The sequence below is a fragment of the Nesoenas mayeri genome (genome assembly GCF_963082525.1).
Source record: "Nesoenas mayeri genome assembly, chromosome: 19".
NCBI lineage: Eukaryota > Metazoa > Chordata > Aves > Columbiformes > Columbidae > Nesoenas > Nesoenas mayeri.
In genome coordinates this window covers 4,990,966-5,012,790 of record NC_137568.1, presented here as the reverse complement: position 1 = coordinate 5,012,790, position 21,825 = coordinate 4,990,966, and the positions used below count along the sequence as shown (strand labels likewise).

General features: G+C 54.8%; 1 protein-coding gene across 2 annotated transcripts in view; it reads right to left on the bottom strand.

The window, feature by feature from the left end:
- Nucleotides 1-1,166: 1,166 nt before the first annotated feature.
- Nucleotides 1,167-21,825, bottom strand: part of SEPTIN9 (septin 9) — a gene marked incomplete at its 5' end in the record, with an annotated part of 119,701 nt that continues 99,042 nt past the window's right edge. For both annotated transcript variants that reach the window (XM_080356268.1, XM_080356269.1), the window contains 9 exons: nucleotides 1,167-1,650; nucleotides 2,512-2,563; nucleotides 3,575-3,671; nucleotides 4,342-4,437; nucleotides 5,657-5,774; nucleotides 10,363-10,500; nucleotides 11,115-11,196; nucleotides 11,613-11,741; nucleotides 13,517-13,708. In XM_080356268.1, the coding sequence (XP_080212394.1) occupies nucleotides 1,515-1,650; nucleotides 2,512-2,563; nucleotides 3,575-3,671; nucleotides 4,342-4,437; nucleotides 5,657-5,774; nucleotides 10,363-10,500; nucleotides 11,115-11,196; nucleotides 11,613-11,741; nucleotides 13,517-13,708 (1,040 nt within the window). In that variant the 3' untranslated portion in view covers nucleotides 1,167-1,514. The remainder of the gene's footprint in view (nucleotides 1,651-2,511; nucleotides 2,564-3,574; nucleotides 3,672-4,341; nucleotides 4,438-5,656; nucleotides 5,775-10,362; nucleotides 10,501-11,114; nucleotides 11,197-11,612; nucleotides 11,742-13,516; nucleotides 13,709-21,825) is intronic.

The following is a 21,825-nucleotide window of genomic DNA, read 5'->3' as shown; positions in this document are numbered from 1 at the left end:
CCTGCAAACCCTCCACTGAGCAACATCATCTAGGCATCCCCAGCAAGGTGAGGGCGGCCTCCTCCTGCTCACCGGTGCTGGAGAAGGTGGCTCTGCTCCCATGGACACCATCGTGTGGGCTCCGCAGGTGCCTCTCAGCGCTAGAGGATGGGACATGTGCCATTTTACTAAGCGCCGCCCCAAAACAAAAGGGTGATTCGCAGTAAGTTTTATCCCTTAGAGAGGATACAGAGACTGATAGAGAGAACACAAAGGCAAGTGGGGCAGGGACGGGCGGCAGGACCGCCCGCTCCTGTGTCATGGTGTTACTTCACCAACCCCCTTGCAGGGTTTGTATTTTCACTGGAGACTCACTGAGACAGGAGATGCAACGTGGCAGAGCTGAAAGGAGCAGGGGTAGAGCTGGGGGGTCATGGGGTGCAGAAAATGCTGCCCCAGCGCCCCCCATGGCTGCAGGGCTCAGATCCCACATGCACAGTCCCCTTGCACAAGGACAGCAACACAGGACTGTGATACGTACACACACGTCACAGGGGTTCAAAAAAATGTTAAAAAAAGAAAGAAATACCCGACAGCCTCCTCTGATTTAGGGAAAAGCCTGATAATCACAAGGGTCAGCCAGGACAACCCTCTGTCTCCCACCACCGCTTTGCAGAGACGTTCCACTCTCAGCCCCCTTCAGACAAACATACTCGGAGCCTTCAGCGGGAAAAACCCACCAGACTGAATGAAAAATAAATACACAAGTGTTCCCAGGCCATCAGCCACATCTACGGTCCAAGGGAGAGGGAAAAGGAGTCTCTACAAAGCGTCACAGGCCTTTTGCAGGCTGCAAAGACAGACAAGCAAACCCTCCCTCCCTTTTCCCACACTATTGCAAGGTCACAGTCTGAAAAGGCACTTCTCCCAAAGCAGGTCGCTCTGCCTGGCTGGGGGTCGGTGACAGGCGAGGTGACACCTAAACTCTCCCAGATTATTGCATGTAGGCAGGGTAGAGGGGTCGGGTTGGGGGCTGGCGGGTCCCGGAGGGCTGCAGAGGGCTCAGAGGAGGTGACAGGAGACAAGGATGGCACCATCTTGCTCTCTTCACACCACCGTACCTTGCTTCCGAAGGCTACGTTCACCTGGAGAAACCCTTGCCTTCCATGGACGGAGAAGAGCCTTTGCATGGGGGGGCTCCCGGGGGCACCCCAACCCCACCGGCCCCATGGATCTGCTCCCCTAGGCTCGGCTGTTTGGGGACCAGCGAGAGCCCGACCTCTGCAGGGGGACAGTCCCCAGGGATGCTGGACTGGAGATTGAGAAGAAAACCCATGCCACAAAACAGGAGGGATGAGCGGTCACCCCGCTCCGCACGACAGTGTCTGGTTATTTGGTCAGTTAACATTGGCAGGGGGTTTTGGGGGGGTGGGGGGGAGAGGGACAGTGGCAGAGGATTTATATAAAAATAAAGGGGGAAGAGGGGAAAAATAGCGAGCGTGAGTGAGCAAGGTCCTGGCTACGGAGCGAGACGGTTACATTTCGTTAGCCACCAGCTCTTTGTCGGTCACGCCGTTGGAGAGCGAGCTCTGGCCCTCGTTCAGCCTCTTGACCCTGTAGGCTTCGAAGTGGATGTTGCTGGTAATATCCTTGATGTTCTGCATGTGTGTCCTGCAGGAAAGGGAGACGGGAACAATCGCACCTCGCTGAGCCCCAGCCCTCGCAACCCCCAAACTCTGCTTTCAAACACCCCCTCCAGCCCTCATTTCCCCTCTTGCTTTACTGGTCAACAGTATCTTTAGGGCACAGGAGGGAGGCAAAGACAATTATGGGCAGCTGAGGCCAGAAGGCTTCACTGGTACCAACAGCCTGTGCTTGGGTAGGGGGGAGCCTTGGCTGCATAACACCCACTTGGGAAGAGCCTGGTTTTGCAAGACCCTGGGATGGGTTTTTTTAGCTCCACAGAACTATCTGCCAGCAACAGCTTGTCTGTGCAGAGTTAATCTCGCAGCCAAATTTAGGAGAAGCCCAATACCCCCTCCAGCAAGCCAAAGGGGCTCAGCTCCACTCCCCTGCAGCAGGGATGCTTCTTCCAGTCGCAACCAGTGACCACTCAGACCCCAAATCCTGGGACGAAGGAGGGTGATGTTTCGGGATTGGGGGTAGGACCCAGGGCTGTTGAAGGACCACTAGGACAAGAGGGTTCCCAGCTTCTTGCAGGTGAGCTGGAGCCACATCATACACTGCCAGCAAGCTTGGGGTCTGTTCTGACCCACCCACTGCTCCTTTCCTCCCTTAACTCAGCATTGGAGCTGAGAAAAGCCTCAAAAGCCACGTCCCACAAAGTGGGGACACCCCTCGGAGAGGGGCCGCAGTGCTGCAGTAGGCTAGGAGGGATGGAGGGACAGATGGATGGATGGATGGAGGAGCAGAGCAAAGCAGCAGCTGCTTCAGGCTGGGCTGGGCTCTCCCCTTTCTCTGGATGCCACCTGGTGACCAAAGGCTACAGGGACAGGGCACAGTCGTACCCACCTGATAAGGAGGTCTCGCAGGTAGGCGAACTCACAGTGTGTCGTGTTTTCCACTGGTAGAAAGAGAGAGAAACCCATCAGCATGTATCCACGTCAGGAAAAACCACAACCACAGGGTATTGCTCCACCACAATTAGTCTGACAGCTTGCAGTTTACCAGCCGTTTGAATATAAAAGAACAACTCCCTTATTTTGATTTTTTTTCCACCCAAACAGGCTTGAACATAATGCAGAAATGGCAAGACAACAAGTAACACCGTTCTGCGAAGGCTGCCCGTGGCCATGGCCGGGTCCTGAGGCCTCCCCATGCTGAAGGCAGATGCCACACGCAGAGAGTGAGTGGTTCAATGTGCCCCATAAACTCAGAAATTCGAAGGACAGAGCACAAGAGGGCAGCAGAGCTTTAAAATACACTGGTTTTCCTGGCATCTTTGTTAAGCCATCCCTCAACACAGGATTCCTATTAAAAAAACTCATAAATGAGAAACCTGTGAATGGAAGGGGAGGAAGATAAGACGGGTGGCACTGGAGATGTGCCAGCGGGCTGTCAGGGATGGGGAAATGTGGATATGCACTGGAGCCAGGAGCCTTCATCTAGCCTTTAAACAATGGTTTAAAATGGGGGATTAAAAAGGAAGACGGTGATGGGATGAAGGTGGAAGAAGAAAGAGATCCCACAAGGGCACTAGCCCAGTGCCTGGTGGAGGGTGCAGAGACCCTCCAGAGGCCCGGGAAAGGCTCAGAGACACAGATACATCAGCACTGCACTCAAATACAGCCGTCAGGCATTTTAATTGTGCAGCCAGCAGAAGCCAGGCCACAAGACACCCACAAGTGTCCCCTCCAGCACTCAGCAGCCCCCCGAGCCACACAAAGGCCCAGGAATGGGGTGCAGGAGCATTGGACAAGGTGTTTTCAGTCCTCACACCAGGGAAGTGATTTCCTTTGGAGGGGCAGGGAAGGACTATATACACCTTGACTTGTACTGGTGGTTTTGGAGTTCATCAGCTTCTGTCAGGGCAGGGAGGTGGGCTCAAAGAGGTAGGGAAGCAAGGACAAGGTACCTTCAATGGTGCCCCATTTGGTCTTTCTTCCAAGGATTCGTCTTCCATTAACCTGATATTCCTGGTCACTGCCTACCACTGCAAACGGGATCATTTCCTGAGGAAAGAGAAAAACAAGGTTATGTTTTCCTACCAAAAACCAGTCAGGAAACCAAGCTGGCGAGCAAAGTCCTACATCGAGCTGTTTTCAGGAGAGAGTTTAATGGGACGAGCTGGTCTGTCTCTGATGCTCCAGAGCAGCATTGCCTGCCAGGGACTGCAGGCAGCCCAGCAGCATCTCTCACACGTGCCCAGCCCAAAATCAGTCTAAAACCAGCCCAAAACCAGCCTAGCCCAGACCTCATCGTCAGGTCCCAGCACACAGCCAGGGCAAAGGTATCATGATGCGCCCCTGGGAATTGCCCCATGCGTCTGACAACCTGTGGCTCCGTCATTTCCTGATCAAAGGTGATGTCTTTGTGCTTAAGAGTCCCTAAAAGACATTTTTCTTCCTTGAATTTGTCCAACTCACTCTTTTGAACCAAAAATTGTTAGCTACTCCCCACAGCTAGGTGAAGGTGCAGTGATGTGGATGGGAGAGGACACCCTCCCCAGGTGCCTTCCTCACCCTCTTTTTGTCCTTGCACTGAGCTCTGGCAGGGTCCCTGGTCCTGGCAAACCTCCTTTGGAAAAGAAAATAAAGGCACTTTGCAAGAGATTCCCCCAGGACATCACCAGCACCCAGAGCTGCAGGACCCACTCAAACACATCCAACCCCATGCACTAACCCTGAATTTCTCATTCACTAGCCGATCTTCAGAGTCTTCATCAAACTCCTTCTGAGGATACACGTCGATGCCGTTGGCAAGAAGATCGGCCATTATCTAGGAGAGAGGAGCAGAGGAGCTGAGAGTGAGATGAAGTTATCTGGAGCTGGGCGTTGCTTTGGGATTGAAAAAGACAATAAGACAATACAGCTGCACCAAGCAATGGGGAACGTAGCTGCCAGGCATATATAACAAAGTTTAAAAGTTGACTTCTGATGTCTGCTTATGCTCCTTGGAAAAGGAGTCATGGCAGTGCCTGATCTGAGGGGAGAGGGGCACAGACAGCTCGGAAAAGTGGCCTCTAAGGATATTTTTGCATCTGTGCAAGGTGAAGAGATGCTGAAATCCAATTGCTAGGGTGCAGCACGGAGGATCAGCCTTCTCCATTGCTTCCTATGGCAATAAACTGGTCCTGTCCATCAAGTACTGGGAAGACACTGGTGTGGGAAGGGGTGGCTCATCCTCTTCTGCAACAGAGGCATGGAACAACTCCCAGTTAATGCGCCATCCTCTCCATAACCAGTGGAGCTGCCCCCTAAAACTGCCCTTTTGTCAAGAGCCTCTTTCCCTTCACTTCACCCCCCCCAGTTCAGATTCAGGGACCAACGAGCTCGGTGCCTTTGCTGACTTCTGCAGGGGACGCTGAGGCCATCACACCTGCAGCCATGGCCATCAGCCACACCAGCAGATTCATAGCCCCTACCAAAGCCCAGAGTGGGGCAGCTCCAGCTCCTGGCAGCACCAGACGTGTGCAGGGAGCAAAACCCGTGACTTGCTGTGGATTCAGATAGCCCCTCCTCGGCTCCCCACCATCAGCTCTCAACCAAGGGAATTTCATGCCTTGCTTTCCCCATAAATTTTGCCCAGCTGAGCTCAGCAAACCCACCCATTTTTTTTTTTCCCTGAATCAGCACACGATGCTGCACAGGAAGGGTTTTCCAGCCTCTATGCGCAGCACCATCAACCTCCCAAAATAACAGAAACCAGTCTGAGTGTAACAACAACAAAGGAGGCAGGAGAAACAGGCCCCGAGACTTAAGAGCTCGAAACTTATCCTGCACTGACAAAGGTCCAAGAGAAACACAAGGAACTGCTTACAGCACAGGCTTTTCCTCCGGCCACGTGGGATCGCTCCGAGCTGCAGCCGGAGGAATGCGCTGGGCTCCGGGCCAGGCACTCGCCTTCCCAGCCCTGCCGGGGAGGCAGGGGGAGATTTTGGGGAGAAAAGGGGCAGGAAGGGAAAGGGGACAAGGGACAAGAGCCGCCAGCCCCTTACCCTTTGTTTGAAGTAGTCCCTCTCCTCCAGCGTTAACGTGTCGGCTTTTGCAATCACAGGGACGATGTTGACCACTTTGCTCAGGCGTTTCATGAACTCGATGTCTAGCGGCCGCAGCCTGAAAAGTACAGCAGAAAAAAGAGGATTCGCGCTCTGATAGTGAGGCGGCAGCTGCTGCAATGCCTTTCAGATAGGAAAAATAAAGACAGATTCTTAAAAGCACAACAGCACGCGTCCATCTAAGAGGCAGTTTGCAGACAAACACGTTTCCCTTTCAAAGCCGTGCTATTACCTACAAACCCTCGCAAAGCCCCGTGAAGTGGGAGAGAGCTTTCATCTCTGCATGGATGCTCGGCCACAGAGGACTGCGAGAACCTGCCCAAAGCTACACGTGTCCTTGGCAAAGCCAGGATGAGAGCACAGGTGATACTGGCTGTGGGACCAGCCCGCCTGTGACAAACAAACCAAGCTGAGACCACAGTGTGGAAACTCCCCCTATCCAAGCTGTCACCCACTGTCACCAGCATCCAGGGGCTTGGCAATGGCCACAGGTGACTATTCCTGCTCAGGCTCCCTCCTGCACTGGGCAGCAGCCCGCGGCCGTCCACGAGCAAGGGTCGCATCTTGCGTCCATCTGTTGGGATTAAAAAGGGCTCCGCTAATTCTCCAGGGGCTCACACAGCACAGAAGAGCGGCTGCTTGTTCCAGAGGGCAAAAATGTCAGAAAATCTCTACAACAGAAGTCTCAGCAGAGGAAAGCTGCCGAGATTGCCTAACCCCAGCCCTCGGGAAATCCCTCCCTGCTGGCGGATGAGACCTCGGCTGCCACGCTGCTCTGTGTCCCGGGGCTGTGGTCCAGCCGCAGAGAGCGATGAGGATACCTGGCTGTGACCCCCTGGCTCCTCAGGCCTCCCTGGAGGTGGTTTTACTGCTGGGAGTTCCCAAGCCAGCTAAAGGAAAGCCCTCCTTGGGACACCTCCACTTGCTGCAGGTCCCGCTTGGTGGCTCTGGAGGTGATGGGGACACATGCCCACGTAGGATGTAGGACAGTTTGTAGAATGTCCTGAGTTGGAAGGGACCCACGAGGATCATCAAGTCCAACTCCTGTCCCGGTACAGGAGGGCAAATGAGTTCCTAACACAGACTCAGGAGTCACAGATCACCCTGGCTCCAGAAAAGAAAGAGTTTGGCTATTAAAAAAATACAAAAGAAAAGAAAAAACACAAGGAAACCCCCATGGACACATCTAAGCAGACTTGCTGCTGGCAAACATTGTTTGGAACTCTGCATAATGCATTTCCCAGACCTCCAAGGAAGCAATGCAGTTACGCTCCTTTCCCAGCAGACTTCATTCCTCTCCTCTCTCTTTGCTATTTTCCAAACAATTTTTCCCTTCTAAAAGCCTCTTCCCTACTGAGACTGTATTCCTGCCTCTTTCATCAGCGTTGCTTTCAGAGTGAAGACCAGGATGCATATGTAACCAATGCAGATGAATTCAAAATCAGCCAGACTTTAAAGCTTCGGCTTGACTGACACGTAAGAGCCCGGTTGCTGAGCCCTCATCGGTACCAGGGGGATGCCGGTGGTGATCCTGAGAGCAGCAGGCAGAGCCAGAGCCGACCCACAGGCGCATCCACCAGCATCCCCAGCAACTCTGTCCCACACTGATCTGCACCCAAAACCAAAACAACTTCAACACAGCTTTCTTCTCCTCGGGGCTCCTGCTAGTGGGGACGGTGTCTGTCCGTCAGCCAACAGCTCTGGTAGCGGCAGCAAAGAGGCTGCTGAGGCTGGGGGGACGTTTCGGAGCCCTGCGGTGCTTCACAGGGGTCAGAGCCGAGATATTTATTGGGTGGCAAAGGGCCGGGCTTGCACGGCTGCAGCCAAAAGCCGCTGCCAGCATGTTACTTAGCCTTCGCAAACGTGGTTTTACAGGAGTGTTACAAGAAGGACAGGGTGTGTGCAAACTAGATGCGTTGCAAAGCCTGCCCTGAACTCCCTGCAAAGGGAAAGAGCAGGAGAAACTTCTCCATTTATTAACCCTTGAGCTGCCTGGCTGGGAGGGCTGGACTGAAACAGAGCCCAGCAGCCCTCCCCTCCAGCCTCTGAATCTGTGCGCTTGGTTAACTTCGCTTCTTCCTCCTATCCTTCCCTTTTTATTGAAATAAAAAGCAACCTCCCACTCAACAACCCGCAGGCTCAGCTCAGCTGCCACTGCAGGGAAGGGATGGCGAGTCCTGTGCCGTGCCTGACCACGCGAGCAGGGAGGGACAGACAGACAGGAGCCGCTGCTGCTTTGGTTGTGTCACACATTGTGCGACAGCCCCATGACCGGCCTCCCAATCCCTCGTCCTCCAAAACCAGCACGAAGCTCTGCTGCCAGCACTGCCGCGGCAGCTCCACGCTGCAGGAGAGGTGACCCCGGGCAGCGCTGGGGAAAGCCCATCAGTGACGACAAAGAACTTGGGCTTCACAAGGGAGCAGAAAGGAAACCCAATGCCTGCTCAAGCTCTTGAAGAAGCAAAACATCCTATTGATTTCTCCCTCCCAGTGTGGTTTGTCTTCCTTCATTCATTCCTCAGCTTATCTCCATCATGTGGCAGGAGGGGACATGTGGGCCACGGGCTGGCTGTGACACTGGGGCACAAAGCGCAGCCCCCCGAGCCACGACTGGAGAGCCAGCGCCGGCCCCAGCTGGGCTATCAGGCTACGGGGCAGGAGGATCTGTGCAGGGCTCAGCAACAACGGCCTCCAACCGCTGGGCTCGCTCGGATATTGGAAACACATGTTCGTTGGAGAGAAAGAAAAAAAGCAGCTGAGTATTCCATGCAATTTGCTGTTAGCCGGTGGGTGAGAGAAACCAGAGCGCATGGCTGGAGAGGCTCTGGCGGGGGACACGGGGATGGGGCTCAACGCCACCACCCCACAAACTCTGCAATCTCTACGCAGGTCAACTATCTGCAGGATCCAAGCACCAGACACACTTTAAGTGCTAAACACCCAAAGGGATGAGCAAAAGCTCAAGCGTAGCTAATTCTCCAACACTCTGAACTGCCAAGGCAAGGCCTGCAGATCAGGGCTGAGATAAGCGGGACCAACACACTAGACTGGCCTAAAAACATCATCTCCCTTTGAAAGGTTTTCTGCTTTATCGTATTAAACCATAAACTTTTTGTTGGCCCCTCTGCTCCCAATTGACGGCCGGTTACACAAGAAGAGCATAACTGGCCCCTGCAGTCATTTTATTCCAGTGAAGGATGCATTTTTGGGCTACCCACTGACAGAAGCAAAACAAAGTCCTTTCTGTTGGAATAAATCTCTACATGGGGAAGAGGGAAAGGCTGACATTAATACAGTGCTGGCGGCTTCAGTTTACTTTTGAAAACAGACCCAAAAAAATCCCCACGCAGACAGAGCCAGAAGTGGAAGGAATTGACACAAATCAAAAGGAAACATAGGTCTCATTTTGTGTTGTGATACTTTAAGTCACATTGTTCAAGACGCTTTATGTGCCCCAGATTTTCACTGCAGGCTACGTGCCTAGGAAAAAAAATAGAGCGAGATCTGGGCCTTTGATGCTGTGGCTTGAGAAGAGCCAGAGCCAGGAGAGCTCTGCGCTGAATAAACTGCATCCCACTTGAAGACAAGTCAAACAACCTACAAAATATCCTTAAAGGGTGAGAGTGTTCACTCCCTCGGTAGCATGAGGAAAACGGCCTTCTCCCCTTACAAAGGCAGGGCCGCAGCAAAAAGAAATTAATGTTCTGTTTGCAAAGGCAGCTTTTCTGCCCAATTTGAGAGCTCAACGACTGGTTTCCATCCTCAGTCAAGCAAGCGAGGTGACCAAAGCAAAGCAAGCAGGTAATTGGAGCTCGGGGAGGTTTTTGATGGCCCGTCAGGAGAGAAAACACCACGTTTTTCTGGGGTACAGCAGCTCTACTGCATTATCATAGAATCACAGAATGGTTTGGTTGAAGGGCCCTTCCCAGCTCCCCCAGTGCCCCCCCTGCCATGAGCAGGGACATCTTCCCCAGCTCAGGTTGCTCAGAGCCCCGTCCAGCCTGGCCTGGGATGTCTCCAGGGATGGTCCATCCACCACCTCTCTGGCCAGCCTGGGCCAGGCTCTCACCACCCTCATCATAAAAAATTTCTTCCTCATGTCTAGACTGAATTTCCCCTCCTTTAGTTTAAAACCATCACCCTTGTCCCACTGCTGCAGGCCCTGCTAAAAAGTCTGTCCCCATCTTTCTTATCAGATTTTAAGTCTGGAAAGGCTGCAATAAGGTCTCCCTGGAGCTTCTCTTTTCCAGCTGAACATCCCAACTCTCTCAGCCTGTCCCACAGCAGAGCTGTTCCAGCCTCAGATCATTTCTGTGGCTCCTCTGACCGCTCTCCAGCAGGTCCATGTGTGTCCTGTGCTGAGGACCTAGAGCTGGATGTAAGACTCACCAGAGCAGAGCAGAGGGGCAGAATCCCCTCCCTTGACCTGCTGGTCATGCTCCTCATGCAGCCCAAGATACAATTGCAAGGGGTCCAGATGTTACAGCCCAAGGAAAAACAGCTTCACACTGTCCTCAATCTCAATTCCCCAGGAAATACAGGGGGATCCCGAGGAAGACCCCGATGGCTGAGCTGCCCAAGACCAAAGGCAGCTGAGTGAAGCCCCATGGGTCTGAATGAGGGCAGTGGGGTACGGGAGTACATACGAGTGGCCGGTGGCTGGGATGAAGTATATACAGCAGTGCACCCGCGTGTCAGGGATCCGCTTCTTGCGGTTAATGTTGATTTCCTCCTGCAGGTACTTCTCATACTGGTCGTTGATGAACTTCATGATGGGCTGCCAGCTGCAGAGAGAGAGGGACATGGGATGGTGGGTTCAGGTCAGGGATCTGGACCACCCCAAACCTCCCACCTGGCCTGACTGAGCGATGCAGAGCCTGCTGAGAGGGGGATACTCAGCATCTTACAGAATCCCATAAAATAAAGAAACAAAACCAAAACACACACAGGAAATGTTTTAGCTCCTGTAGCTCCTGTTCATACAACGACTGCAGGCAGCAGGGAAATCACAAACCTCACACGTTCACTGCTTGGCAGCTCCCCACACCACGGCAGTAGGGGATTTACTGGTTGGTTTAGACAAGTGCCTAAAATCCCCTTCCTTCTCTCCTCCAGGATCCAGCTGCTGAGCAGGGCAGGGATGAAGCATCCCTCGGCACACAGCTGCTCCCAGCCATGAACAAAGCTCGTCTCATGCCCAGAACAGCAGGATGTTTGTGGGCTCTCCCAGGTACCAGGATTATTCCCAGGGATCAGGGCACCGTACTGTCACCCACAACAATCCTCTCCCCTGCTCCTCACGCAGCGCAGGTAGCACTGGACCAGACTACAGCCATTGGCACCAGCTCTAGGTCAGGATGTCCCTGGGCTTGGCCACCTTCTCTCCGCACCAGCTCACCAGTTCTCATTGTTGATGTGGTCTCCAAAGCCCGGGGTGTCGATGACTGTCAGCTTCATGCGAACCCCCTTCTCTTCAATCTCTGAAACGAAGAGGAAAGTTGGTACATGAGGCAAGCGTCGATAAGTGCTCTGGCCAAGCCCACTCTCCCAAAATTAGCTGGAGGGCAGGAGCTTGCTCCCAGGGGAGAAACACACTTTCACAGCTTCTAACAGGCACAAATCAGTCCTCCAAAGGGAGGCAGCAACACATCTGCCTTGAAATGCCACCCCCCATGTCCACCTTGCTTGTTCCCTTCCATCACAACTAACTCAATGCTGCTGGATAAATTAAAAATAGATTTTTCTCAGCCATAAAAGCTTCTCTGGATGGTAAAAGCCCCTTCAGACAGATGGAGTGGAGGTTTAGTGGAGATCCACAAGCCCTGTGAGCCCCGGGAGACACAAGGCAGAGAAGGACCAAATGTCAAAGCACCAGCTGGGATCTGCAGAGCCTCACCGTGAGTGATGGATTTGATTTCAATGGTCTTGGGGATCCGCTCTTCAGAAGTCGGCTGTACAGATTTCCGGCTGATTTTGGATTTGAAGAGGGTGTTGATTAACGTTGATTTCCCCAAGCCGCTCTGACCTGGGAAACAACAGGATAAATCACAGTCAGCACTCATGCATGTTTCCGGGCTGTTTTTTTCAGGGGCCAGGGGATGGGGATGCTGATGGACTCAGCCTGCACCAGCTCTGTAAGAGGGAGGTAAGAGGTGCAGCTGCTCCCCTGTACCCTCCTTGGGTCAAGCAGCTCGAGTCCACCCTAGGCGAGAGGATGCTCAAGGCATCAAGCGCCTTCCCTGGCTCCAAAGCAGCCGGCTTGCTGGGACCAAGCAGGGCAAGCAGCCGGTTCCTTCCATCCAGCCAACATCACAGCAGCCTCAAGGACACACAGACACCCCTGGAGCTGCACTGCCTGGACAGGGACTAGAGGCAGGAGCCACCAGCAGCCACAGCTGAGATGTCCCCCTCCGAACTGCGGCTGCAGGCTGACCTGGCCAAGTGACAGATGTGGCTGTACCTGGGGGACCTGATGGCTGAGCACAAGGGGGACCTGCTCGCACCTCCCCGGGTTTGCAGCCCAGAGTGTTCCTTGGAGCTGAAATCAGGTGGGGAAAGCGCGGCTGAACCCCACTCTGCCTGGGCAGCTCTCCGCTCCTTCCAGCTGCTCCGCACCAAAACCTGAACACAAAATATGTGCTTTGGATTTTTCTTTTTTAAGCCTAGGTCTTTTTTCTCATGTCCACAGCCTTAGATAACATGGGGCTAAGCTGACATCAGCCCAAAACCTCCACTCGGAGATGGGTTAAGCTGGCAAAACCCTTTTGAACAAGCACTCTGGCATGCAGGGCAGAGGATTTTCCAAAATCCCCATCACATGGACGTGGCATGGGCAGAGTGACCCACCACTGGTGGCAATGCCTGATTCCCACATCCTCCCATTCGTAAAACAGGGATTGCAATGAACGCAAGGACTTGCGGCTTAGTCTGGATGGGAATAAGGAAGCTACATCAACCCCTCAGCAGAGCATCCCCTCCCCACGGGGCACCCCGCGAGGTGCTGCTGCTCCCGCATCCCTCTCTGCATCTTCAGGGAGGGCCAGAGCTCAGCTTGTTTATGCTGCCACGAGTTCCCCAGCCTGTAAACAGTCAGCCAAGAGCCTGCCAAGGGAAGAACAATGTTTTCCAGCCGCGCTGCAGCACAGGCTTTCATACCACACACAGTGCTGCCAAGGCAAAGCCGGGCCCTTTCCTGAACATCCCTTGACATCTGCAAAGCAGAAAGCCAAGGAGCTGCTGTGGTACAGCCTGCTCGTGGAGGGATGGGTGCTGCTTCTGGCAGGGAAATGTGGGCTCGGCTCAAGCAATCTTGCTTGCAGACTCTCAGGATCAGTGTCGTGACCCCTCTGCCCTGGGAGTGCTGCTCCACTGGCAGAAAAGAGGTGGGTTTGTTAAAAAACCTTGCAAGAACTGGTTCTGCAGTGACTGGGTTTGCAACGATTTATCAGCCCAGGAAGCCCTCCCCATAGATCAATTTGTGTATGAAAATATCCAAATGAAACAGGCAGAGCTCTGCAAGGCTTCGGTGAGTCCCGACACCCCTCGAGGTGTTCCCCTCCACGATGTGCCTATGGGTAACGCACCCCAAGATGCAGGAAGATGCGCGGGACCACAGACCACATCACATCACTGACTTTAACAACAGCTGAATTCAAGCCAGCTCCCTGGGAGCAGGATTTGCTGACTCCTAAGGCAGAGACCCCAACACTGACACTTCAGAGAGGACAAACATCACCACAGAAGAACAAAAACAACTCGCCAAGCACGTTGCGGGCAGCTGGTGCTGGGGGGAGAACTCACCCACGACCATGATGTTGAACTCGAACCCCTGCTTCATGGCTTTCCGTCTCATCTGCTCCAGGATGGCGTCTATCCCCACGTAGCCGAAGTCTGCAGCCGGTTTCTCCGGCCGCGTCGGTGCCGCCTGCTTGGGGCCGGCATCCCGCGGAGCGTCCGTCATGCCGGGTGCGTGGCTGGGAACTGCCTCTGGACCTGCGGAGGCAAAGAGAGCGTGGTCAGGGGTGGCAGGCAGTGCCGGGATGCTGCTCCTGGCACGGAATGAAAGGAGCTGCCTGTTGCATCCAAAGCGGGAATAAAGCACATGCCGCATCTCTGCTGCTAACACCAGCAAGAGAGGACTCAAGGAACTGGGAGGTTAAGAGGAAGGAGGCACATGGGATCTCCCTTTGCTGTAATTATGTCAAATTTGGGATTCCTCTCCTTAACTTTCACCATCCCTGCCCACATCACCAAGCCCACCGCAGCAAAGCGATGCTGCTACAGGGTGGGACAGACAGCCTGCGGCAGCCACCGCACACCAGGTCCTACCAGCAGCCGATCTGCCATCACAGAGCAGGACCCAGCACTGAGAAAATCCCTTGGCACAAGTCCAGGAGTTTAGTGAGTGATGAAGGCTTTTAGCAACACGGCCCCATGCCCAGGCGCTGCCGTTAGAAGCTTGCAGACCTACGCAGCCCGCCCGCTCCTCCGTACCACTGTAATTACAGCGCTATGCACACTGCTGGTGGGAACGCCTTGTGGCCACGTTTCGGGAAACTGGATGGCTTTGCAGACACAGAAAAGCCCTCAGCGTCTATCTACCGACACGTGCCCTCCTCAGCTCCAGCTGATAAAATGCAGAGGCTGCTGGCCCCAGTTCACTTCTCACTGAAAAACCAAAAACCAACGCACCTGCATCAAAACAAGTCATGTCAGACAACACCCGCACAACCACAAAGCTTTCATGATCCTGCTCTAATTCTGCCAATCTCTGACCGAGGAACTCAAACCCTCCAGCTTCCCTATAGAGACAGGACACTCATCTCCCCTGCGAGACAGCTCCAGGTTAGCAAAACCCTTCAGGAGAAGCAAGCAGACAACTAACTGCCTCATTTACCACCTTCATAATAAAAACTGGGGAACTACCCGCTCCCCTAGGCCGGAGCATCTGCTGCAGGGAAGGACAAACTGCCCCGATGCGCTCCCGGGCAATGCAATCTGCTCCCATCCTGTCCCAGCTGTGCCACATCAGCCGCAGCTGACACAGCAAATATCCTGAAGGCAGGACACGCACAGCCTGGTCCTTGCAAGCTCCAATATCCTGAAGGCAGGACACGCACAGCCTGGTCCTTGCAAGCTCCAATATCCTGAAGGCAGGACATGCACAGCTTGGTCCTTGCAAGCTCCAGTATCCTGAAGCCAGGACATGCACAGCTTGGTCCTTGCAAGCTCCAGTATCCTGAAGGCAGGACATGCACAGCTTGGTCCTTGCAAGCTCCAATATCCTGAAGGCAGGACATGCACAGCTTGGTCCTTGCAAGCTCCAATATCCTGAAGGCAGGACACGCACAGCTTGGTCCTTGCAAGCTCCTGGAGGTATCAGCCACACACAGAAAGCTCCTCTGATGCAGACATGGAAAGGGAGGTTTTAGGAAAACGCACTCCTGAGAGCACCCCCCGCCCTGCCCCAGGCTGCTGCTGCTGATCGATGCTCAGGTCACTGCAACCACCAGCCTAAGGAGGCATTTTATTTAAGCTCTTTGCAGCATTTATTTACTATTATTATTAATAATAATAACAACAACAACAACAACATTATTATCTGCAAAGGACTTATTGCAAAGTCCTCATCCTCATTCCCTCAAACAAGAGTATGGCTTTCAGCTCAACTCTTCACCCCACTCTTATTTCTGGCCTTTGATGTGGTGTTGCCTGTTTTTCTCTCCCTCCCTCCAAAGGGATTTGTCTGTAGGAGCGTGGCTGGTCCAAAGGGGCTCCTCAAACACAAACCCATCACTCCTTCTCCTCCGGTGACGGGCAGGAGCCGCGGGAGCAGCGTCAGAGCGCAGGCTGCCGGGGTGTGCAGGGCGGAAAGGCTCATTTCCTGCGAGCACAGCGCGCTTCCACGTGCTCAAATATAGGCCAAGTGGAAAAAAAGATACAAAAATTATAAAAAGCAAACCCAGAACTGATTCCAAAGACTGTTGGGTCACTTTGAATACTTTTTTCCAACCCTCAATCCCAGGCTGTGCAGGCCAACATGTTAGAGAAGTTCTACTCCCTAACAAGCGTTACTCACAGAGCTGCTAGAGAGCAAACACGGCGTAGCTGACACACACGGTACAACACACTCCTCCCGGGGCACACATGGATTCAGGCTATCGCACAGCTGGCAACACGCTGCCCCTTACAAAGCCGACTGACCCGGCGTGCCCACCGTCTTGCCGCAGACTCCAAACTACCCCTTTCCAAAACAGTAAGGGCAAAAGTGGAAAAAATCCCTACATGCCACTAGAAAAAAAAAAGACTAAAACACATGGAAAATATGCTGCCACCAGCAGCAGCGCTGGGTTATGCAATGGCTTTAACTCCCGCAGGCACTGCCTGTACGTGTGGGAGAGCCCAAAGTGTGCTGGCCCCGCGGGACAGGCAGCCTGGAAACTGGTGCAGATAAGGTCCAGCAGCATGCACAGAAACTAAACAACTGGAGCAGAAAGCCACCCTGCCCTTGTGATAAAGGCCAGGGCCATCTCCAGCATCTCCTCTATCAAGCTCCACTAACAAGCAGCGTGCAGAAGGGGCTGACGCCCTCCTTGGGCAAGGGGACATACAGGCAAACCTGTCCCCAGCACAGGGAGCAGACACTACGTGCTGTTTCGCCACTGTCTCGCCACATTGCCTTCAGTGCAAGAAAGAGGGCTTGGGACTCCCCAGCCCCCAGCAAGACAAAAGCCACAGGAAGCGCAGGGCGATGGCAGACGGCGGTTTGTCACCGTTTGTCACCGTGGATGGAGCACGCAGGCGCACTGCCACCCGGGATGCGCTCAAGCAGCACCGCCAGCAGCGCGACCCACACTGCTCCGGCTCGCTTGTGCGGAAAAAGTCCTTTAAAGGACATTTTCTTCTAGCACCTGGCTCCTGTTTGTGAAAAAAATAAAATACAAATGAATTTATTGCAACTAGGAGTGTCTGCAGGATAGCAAGGACACAAGGACACAAATGTCCCAGTAGCACCAGCAGACTCCTAAGGGAAATGCTGCACCACAGACCTTCACTGTTCTTTTTAGCTTCCCAGCACTGAGCTGGTCTTTTCTTAGCAAGGACTCCAGCATCCCGCTCGGCTGCGAGGGCTGTGTGCCAGCAGAGGCAGGACGCGGCCGAGCCGCAGGACCACGCCGGGCACACAGGGATGCTGCGCTGGGTGGTGGGGAGCACTCCCAGCAGACACTTTTCTAAAATAGAAATAAATCAGAGCAGAAACAATGGCTGCCCAGGGCAGATCCTGTACTTGTTTGACCCGTTGTGCTCTCTAAGGGGATGGTGCTAAACCTGTGGCACTCTTGGTGCCAGCACAGCTGAGCTGACCCTTCCAGAGCACTGTTTATCAAACACCCAATACTGTCAGAAACTCCTGATTTCCACTGAGTTCCTGGCAAAAGCAGGATCAGACCTCGCACATCATTGCTTCACCAGGGCCACTCGTGGGAGGGAGGCTGGGGAAGCGTGCGGGCTGCTCGCTTTGCTGATGGAGACAGAGAGCCAGAGCCTGCAGCTCTCATGCCCCTAAATAAACACGAGGCACATAGGAACATGTGCTTACTCTGTATTTAAACCTCCTCTGCCAAGGAAACCCTCTCCGTGTGGGCACGGGCAATGCTGAGGCCGTCAGGACAGCGCTGCACCAAGCAGTAACAGACTCACAGCTCCAGCCTGGGTGCCAGGCTGACTCAGGACAGCTGCTCCAAAGTTGATTTTGCCAAAGACTCCAGGCTGTTGCGCTGTAATTAAAGCACGTCAGACGCGAGCCAAACCCAACATCTGTGAAACAGCAGATAAAAGGCATCCTGTGAGGAGGGGAGCCCTGGGGAGACCCTCGGGGAGCCCCCAGCTCCTCCAGCCAGCTGGACGCCGTGCACGGGCAGCTGCGGGATGGGGCTTTGCAAAATGCTGCCGGTGAGGGGCTGCCAGCAAACCAAGGGCTTAGACATGCTGCACTGATGCTACGCAGCTGCAAGCCAGGTCGGCTGCAGGCTGGGGATGCAACACAGGCTGTGAGCTCACCCGAAACCCCAAACCCGGGGGCTGGCAGTCCTCATGGAGGAGTTGGGAAAGGCACTGGTAGGAGACTTGTGTTTCCACTGCAGATAGACAGATGTTGAATAACCCTTGCAGATGCTGAACTAGGAATGTCTGACGTACCCCATCTCCCAGCTAGAGCCAGCAGCTCTATTATCTGCTCTGGCGATGCAGGGGAGCAGGATTCTGGCAATTTGGGAGGGCAAAGCTGATCCTGGAGCGGGGCTGGTCATGGGCCCAGCACTCAGCAGCTGTACGAGCCACCAGAGAGTGGCCAGGAGGCTGCACCTCTGTCCCCACCACCCGTCACATCCTCCCAGCCTCCTGCCGCCAGACTCAAACTATCCCCATGCTATACAGACGCACACGTGATTGCCAAAGAAATGCTAATGCTTGTTGGGTAAATCATAGAAACCTCCCCTGGATGCTGGGAGTACCAAGTGTTTGCAACCTTTTGCTGATTCTGCAGAGCTCCAAGCACCCAGAAGACCAGGACACTGTGCTGGGGATAACTCCCCTTCCTTCCATGCAGCAGAGACTGGAAAGGCCACAAGTTTCCAGATTAGTTGGACAGATTCACACAAACACAGAGAGAAGATTCACAGCAGCAAAGAGCGATGTATCAGGGTGTGAAAACACAACCGCTTCCCGGGTAGCTGAGCATCCACAGATGTTTTTGAGGGAGCAGTGCAGACCAACTAACTGTCCAATTTTGGGGAGCGGCATTCTTACCAAATTATGCCTGTAGGGTGTAACAGAGATGTTTTTAGAATCAAAGAGTGAATTTATAGGTTTTGGTCAACTGGTGGGCTGCAGTACACTCAGCTTCCAGGGCCTCTCCCCCATGCACACTGAGCTGGTGACCACTTCAAAGGCTTTGGAGTCTTTCGAGCAAGAGGGAATGGATATTTTGCAGGAGACCCAGAGAGGGGCATAACTTCCATGGACCCTCCGAACTAGCACCAACCTCTCTCGAGCCAAGAGGTGAACGCAGCTGCTCAGCCGTACCGGGGAACACGAGGCACAGCTCCGTCCAAAACTGGAGAGCTCAGCCTGGCTCACAGAGCCACCGCCGCAGACCCTGCAGCACCAAACTGTAACTAAGGAACATTTCTATTAATCAACTGCAATCATCTGAGCCCAGCTGGCAGAGCCAGGCCCAAGCTGGAACCCGTCTGCTCACATCCTCAGCGCCAGGCTACGGTTTCAGGCTGATCACCAGCCCAGACCCACCTACCAACTGGTTGTTCCCTTCTCAGCTTGTGCTTTTATCTAGGTGCCAACAGACACGACCTAGAAATAGCAGAGGATGCTTAACTACACTTCATTAGACCATATCCACCCAAGAGCTGCCAGAGAGGTGGCCAGGTACCTCCTGTGCACACAAGATGCTCTAGGTTTGAAGCCTTTTATTCACATTCACAATCTGTTTTCAGAGATCAAAAATGAAGCCAGCAATTCCTGCTCTGGAGTAAGTGCTTCGGTAGGTGACCAGGCAGGGCCACAGTGCCAAGCCACAGTCATCAGCCATGGACACACAGCACACGCAGCTGTGGAGGAGGTCGAGATGTCCCCCGCTCACGCTTCCGTCCCTGCTCACCACACGCTTCCCCCTCCCTGCTCCGGAAATGTCCTCTGCAGCTCACCCCGGATCATTCTTTCATTTACAAGAGAGGGATGCTCCAGGATTCCCTGTTACTGCTTCCTTTCCTGGCTTAACCCTCTGGCTGCTGCAGGCTCCAGTCATGGGTGTTTCTGGGCTGGGACACGGAGCTCACCCCAAAGGTCAAACCACTGCCTGGACACAACCTCAAGCGCTCGCAAACTGCTGCCTGTGAGCTCAGGTGTGAGCCCCTGTGCCGCCCTGGTGCCCCCCAGGTACGGCATGAGGCCGACTAATCCCAAACATACTGTGATACTGTGATACTGTGACTGCCACCCTGCCCAGTCCCAGACATGTGCCCTTGCAGTGCGGCCGGCAGTCGTACATCCTCATTTCTGCAACCACGTGAGGCAGCAGCTCTAAACCACTTACAGAGATCTGCAAGGAGTTGTTACGCTGTTCTCCCGCTTGCCCAGAGAAGTTTAAAAGGAAAAGGATGATCATAAACAACCTCAAGTCTCACCTGCTCCAATATTGCAAACTGATCCCAAGGTATGCAGAGGACTCTGGCCACGCAGCCCCAATGAACCTCTCTCTGTAAGCAGCTTCCCCCGGAGGTGGAGCGAGAGGTGACCCCAAGACCAGCCCTGCCTGCCTGGGGACAGCCCGGTCACAAGGGACCTCTCCCGCACATCAGTGCCAGCAAAACCCACTCCATGAACCACCCCACGCAGCAAAGCACCTGGTGGCAGCCCAGCCCTTGCTCCTCGCAGCCAGGTTTGGGGTGCCCGCAGCCAGGCAGGTGTGACCCACACAAAGCTGATTGCCCCTTGGGTCTGGGAGGTGACTCCTTCCAAAGTCCCTGCCCACCCTGGGCGACCACACAGGAGTGATGTGGAGAGTCTTCCCAGCCCCCAGGCAAGAGAAAGCACCTCTCACCCCTCGCTGCTTCTCTGCGGAACTTCAGGCTTTGAAAACAAAGAGGCAGCGCTCTGCAAACTCAGCTGGCCCGAAGAGCGGGGCAGGAGGGACGCAGGGCACCTCGGCACAGGGCCCTGGCACGGCTGCGTGTGCCCGGAGCCGCCGTGCTCCAAACCCAGCGCTGACCTCCCACGCCCCATGGAGTCACTGACTTCTGCAGCTACGGCAAGAAAAAGCAGACCAGCAGCGCCAGGGCTGCCAGCTCCCCGGGAACGGGAGTAACCAGCGCTCAAGGCGGATTTACACCCTGGGGCTTTTAGTTTAGCTTTTTTTTTTGGCTGGTTGGGGTTTTTTTTCTATGGGGATTTTGAGGTTTTTCCTTTGTTTTAATTTTGTTTTGTTTTGGGGGAGTGTTTCTTTTTTGTTGCCTTTTTTTTTTTTTTAAAAAAAAAAAGGGCAATTGCGCCCCAGACGCCCCGAGAGCCCGTTCACGGGGGGCAGCGGCAGCAGCGCGGGCGGGGCCGCCGGGACCCCGCGGGATGTGCCCCCCCGGACACAGCCGCTATTCATCCCCGGACAATGCCGGCATCGCGGCCAGGCGGCCGCCGAACAACGGCCCCTCTTGTGGGGCGCAGGGCTGGGAGGGGCCGGGCGGGGGCTGCAGGACGAGCCCCCCCGGCAGCGCCCGGGTACCCCCGTCCCGACACCTCTCACTGCGCTCGGGTGCGCGGGGCCCGCCGTGGGAACCGGCGGGACCACCCCCCGCGCTCTCAGGCTCTCCCCCAGAACAATTCACTCCCCAAAAAGTACCGTCCCCCCCGCTTTCCATCAGCCTCCCCCTCCGCTGCGCCCCCGCCCCCGGGCACCGGCGACTCACCCGCGGCGGCGGCAGCTCCGGCAACCGGCGGCTCCCCGCCTCCTCCCGCGCTGCCCTCCGCCTCCTCCCCTATCGCCCTTCCTCCTCCTCCTCCCCATCATCCTGCCTCCTCCTCCCCCATTGCCCTCCTCCCCCTCCAGCCCGGCCCGGGGGGATGGAGCCTCTTCCCGGGAAGTTTGTTTCGCCCCAGGGCGGTTTCCATTCCCCAGCCACTCCGAGCCGGTGCCGGGCCGGGGGAGGAGGGGGCGGCTCGAAGCTGCTTAGAGGGGGAAGGGGCTCGGGACCATGTGCAACAGCACGTCCCACCTCATCCCTCCACTCGCGGCCCCACGCAGGAGGTGGGGATGGGCGAGGGGGGTAGGTGCTGGGGATTTCCATGGGGAAGACCGAGGCTGGAGCAAACTCGGCAGCCCCAGCGCAGCCCCATCCCCAGCAGACCCCGCTGTCCATGCCCCTGCTCCAGGGACAAAGGGACAGGGACACGACCCGGTCCTCAGCACTAAATACAACCTTTCTGGCTCTCAGTGCTCTTCTGCTTTCAAATATCCTGAAACTCTCCCAGCAGAGACCAAAACCAGTCTCCGGCATGTGTTAACGCTGCTGACCGTGGGCTCACTTCACTCTGCAGCTGTT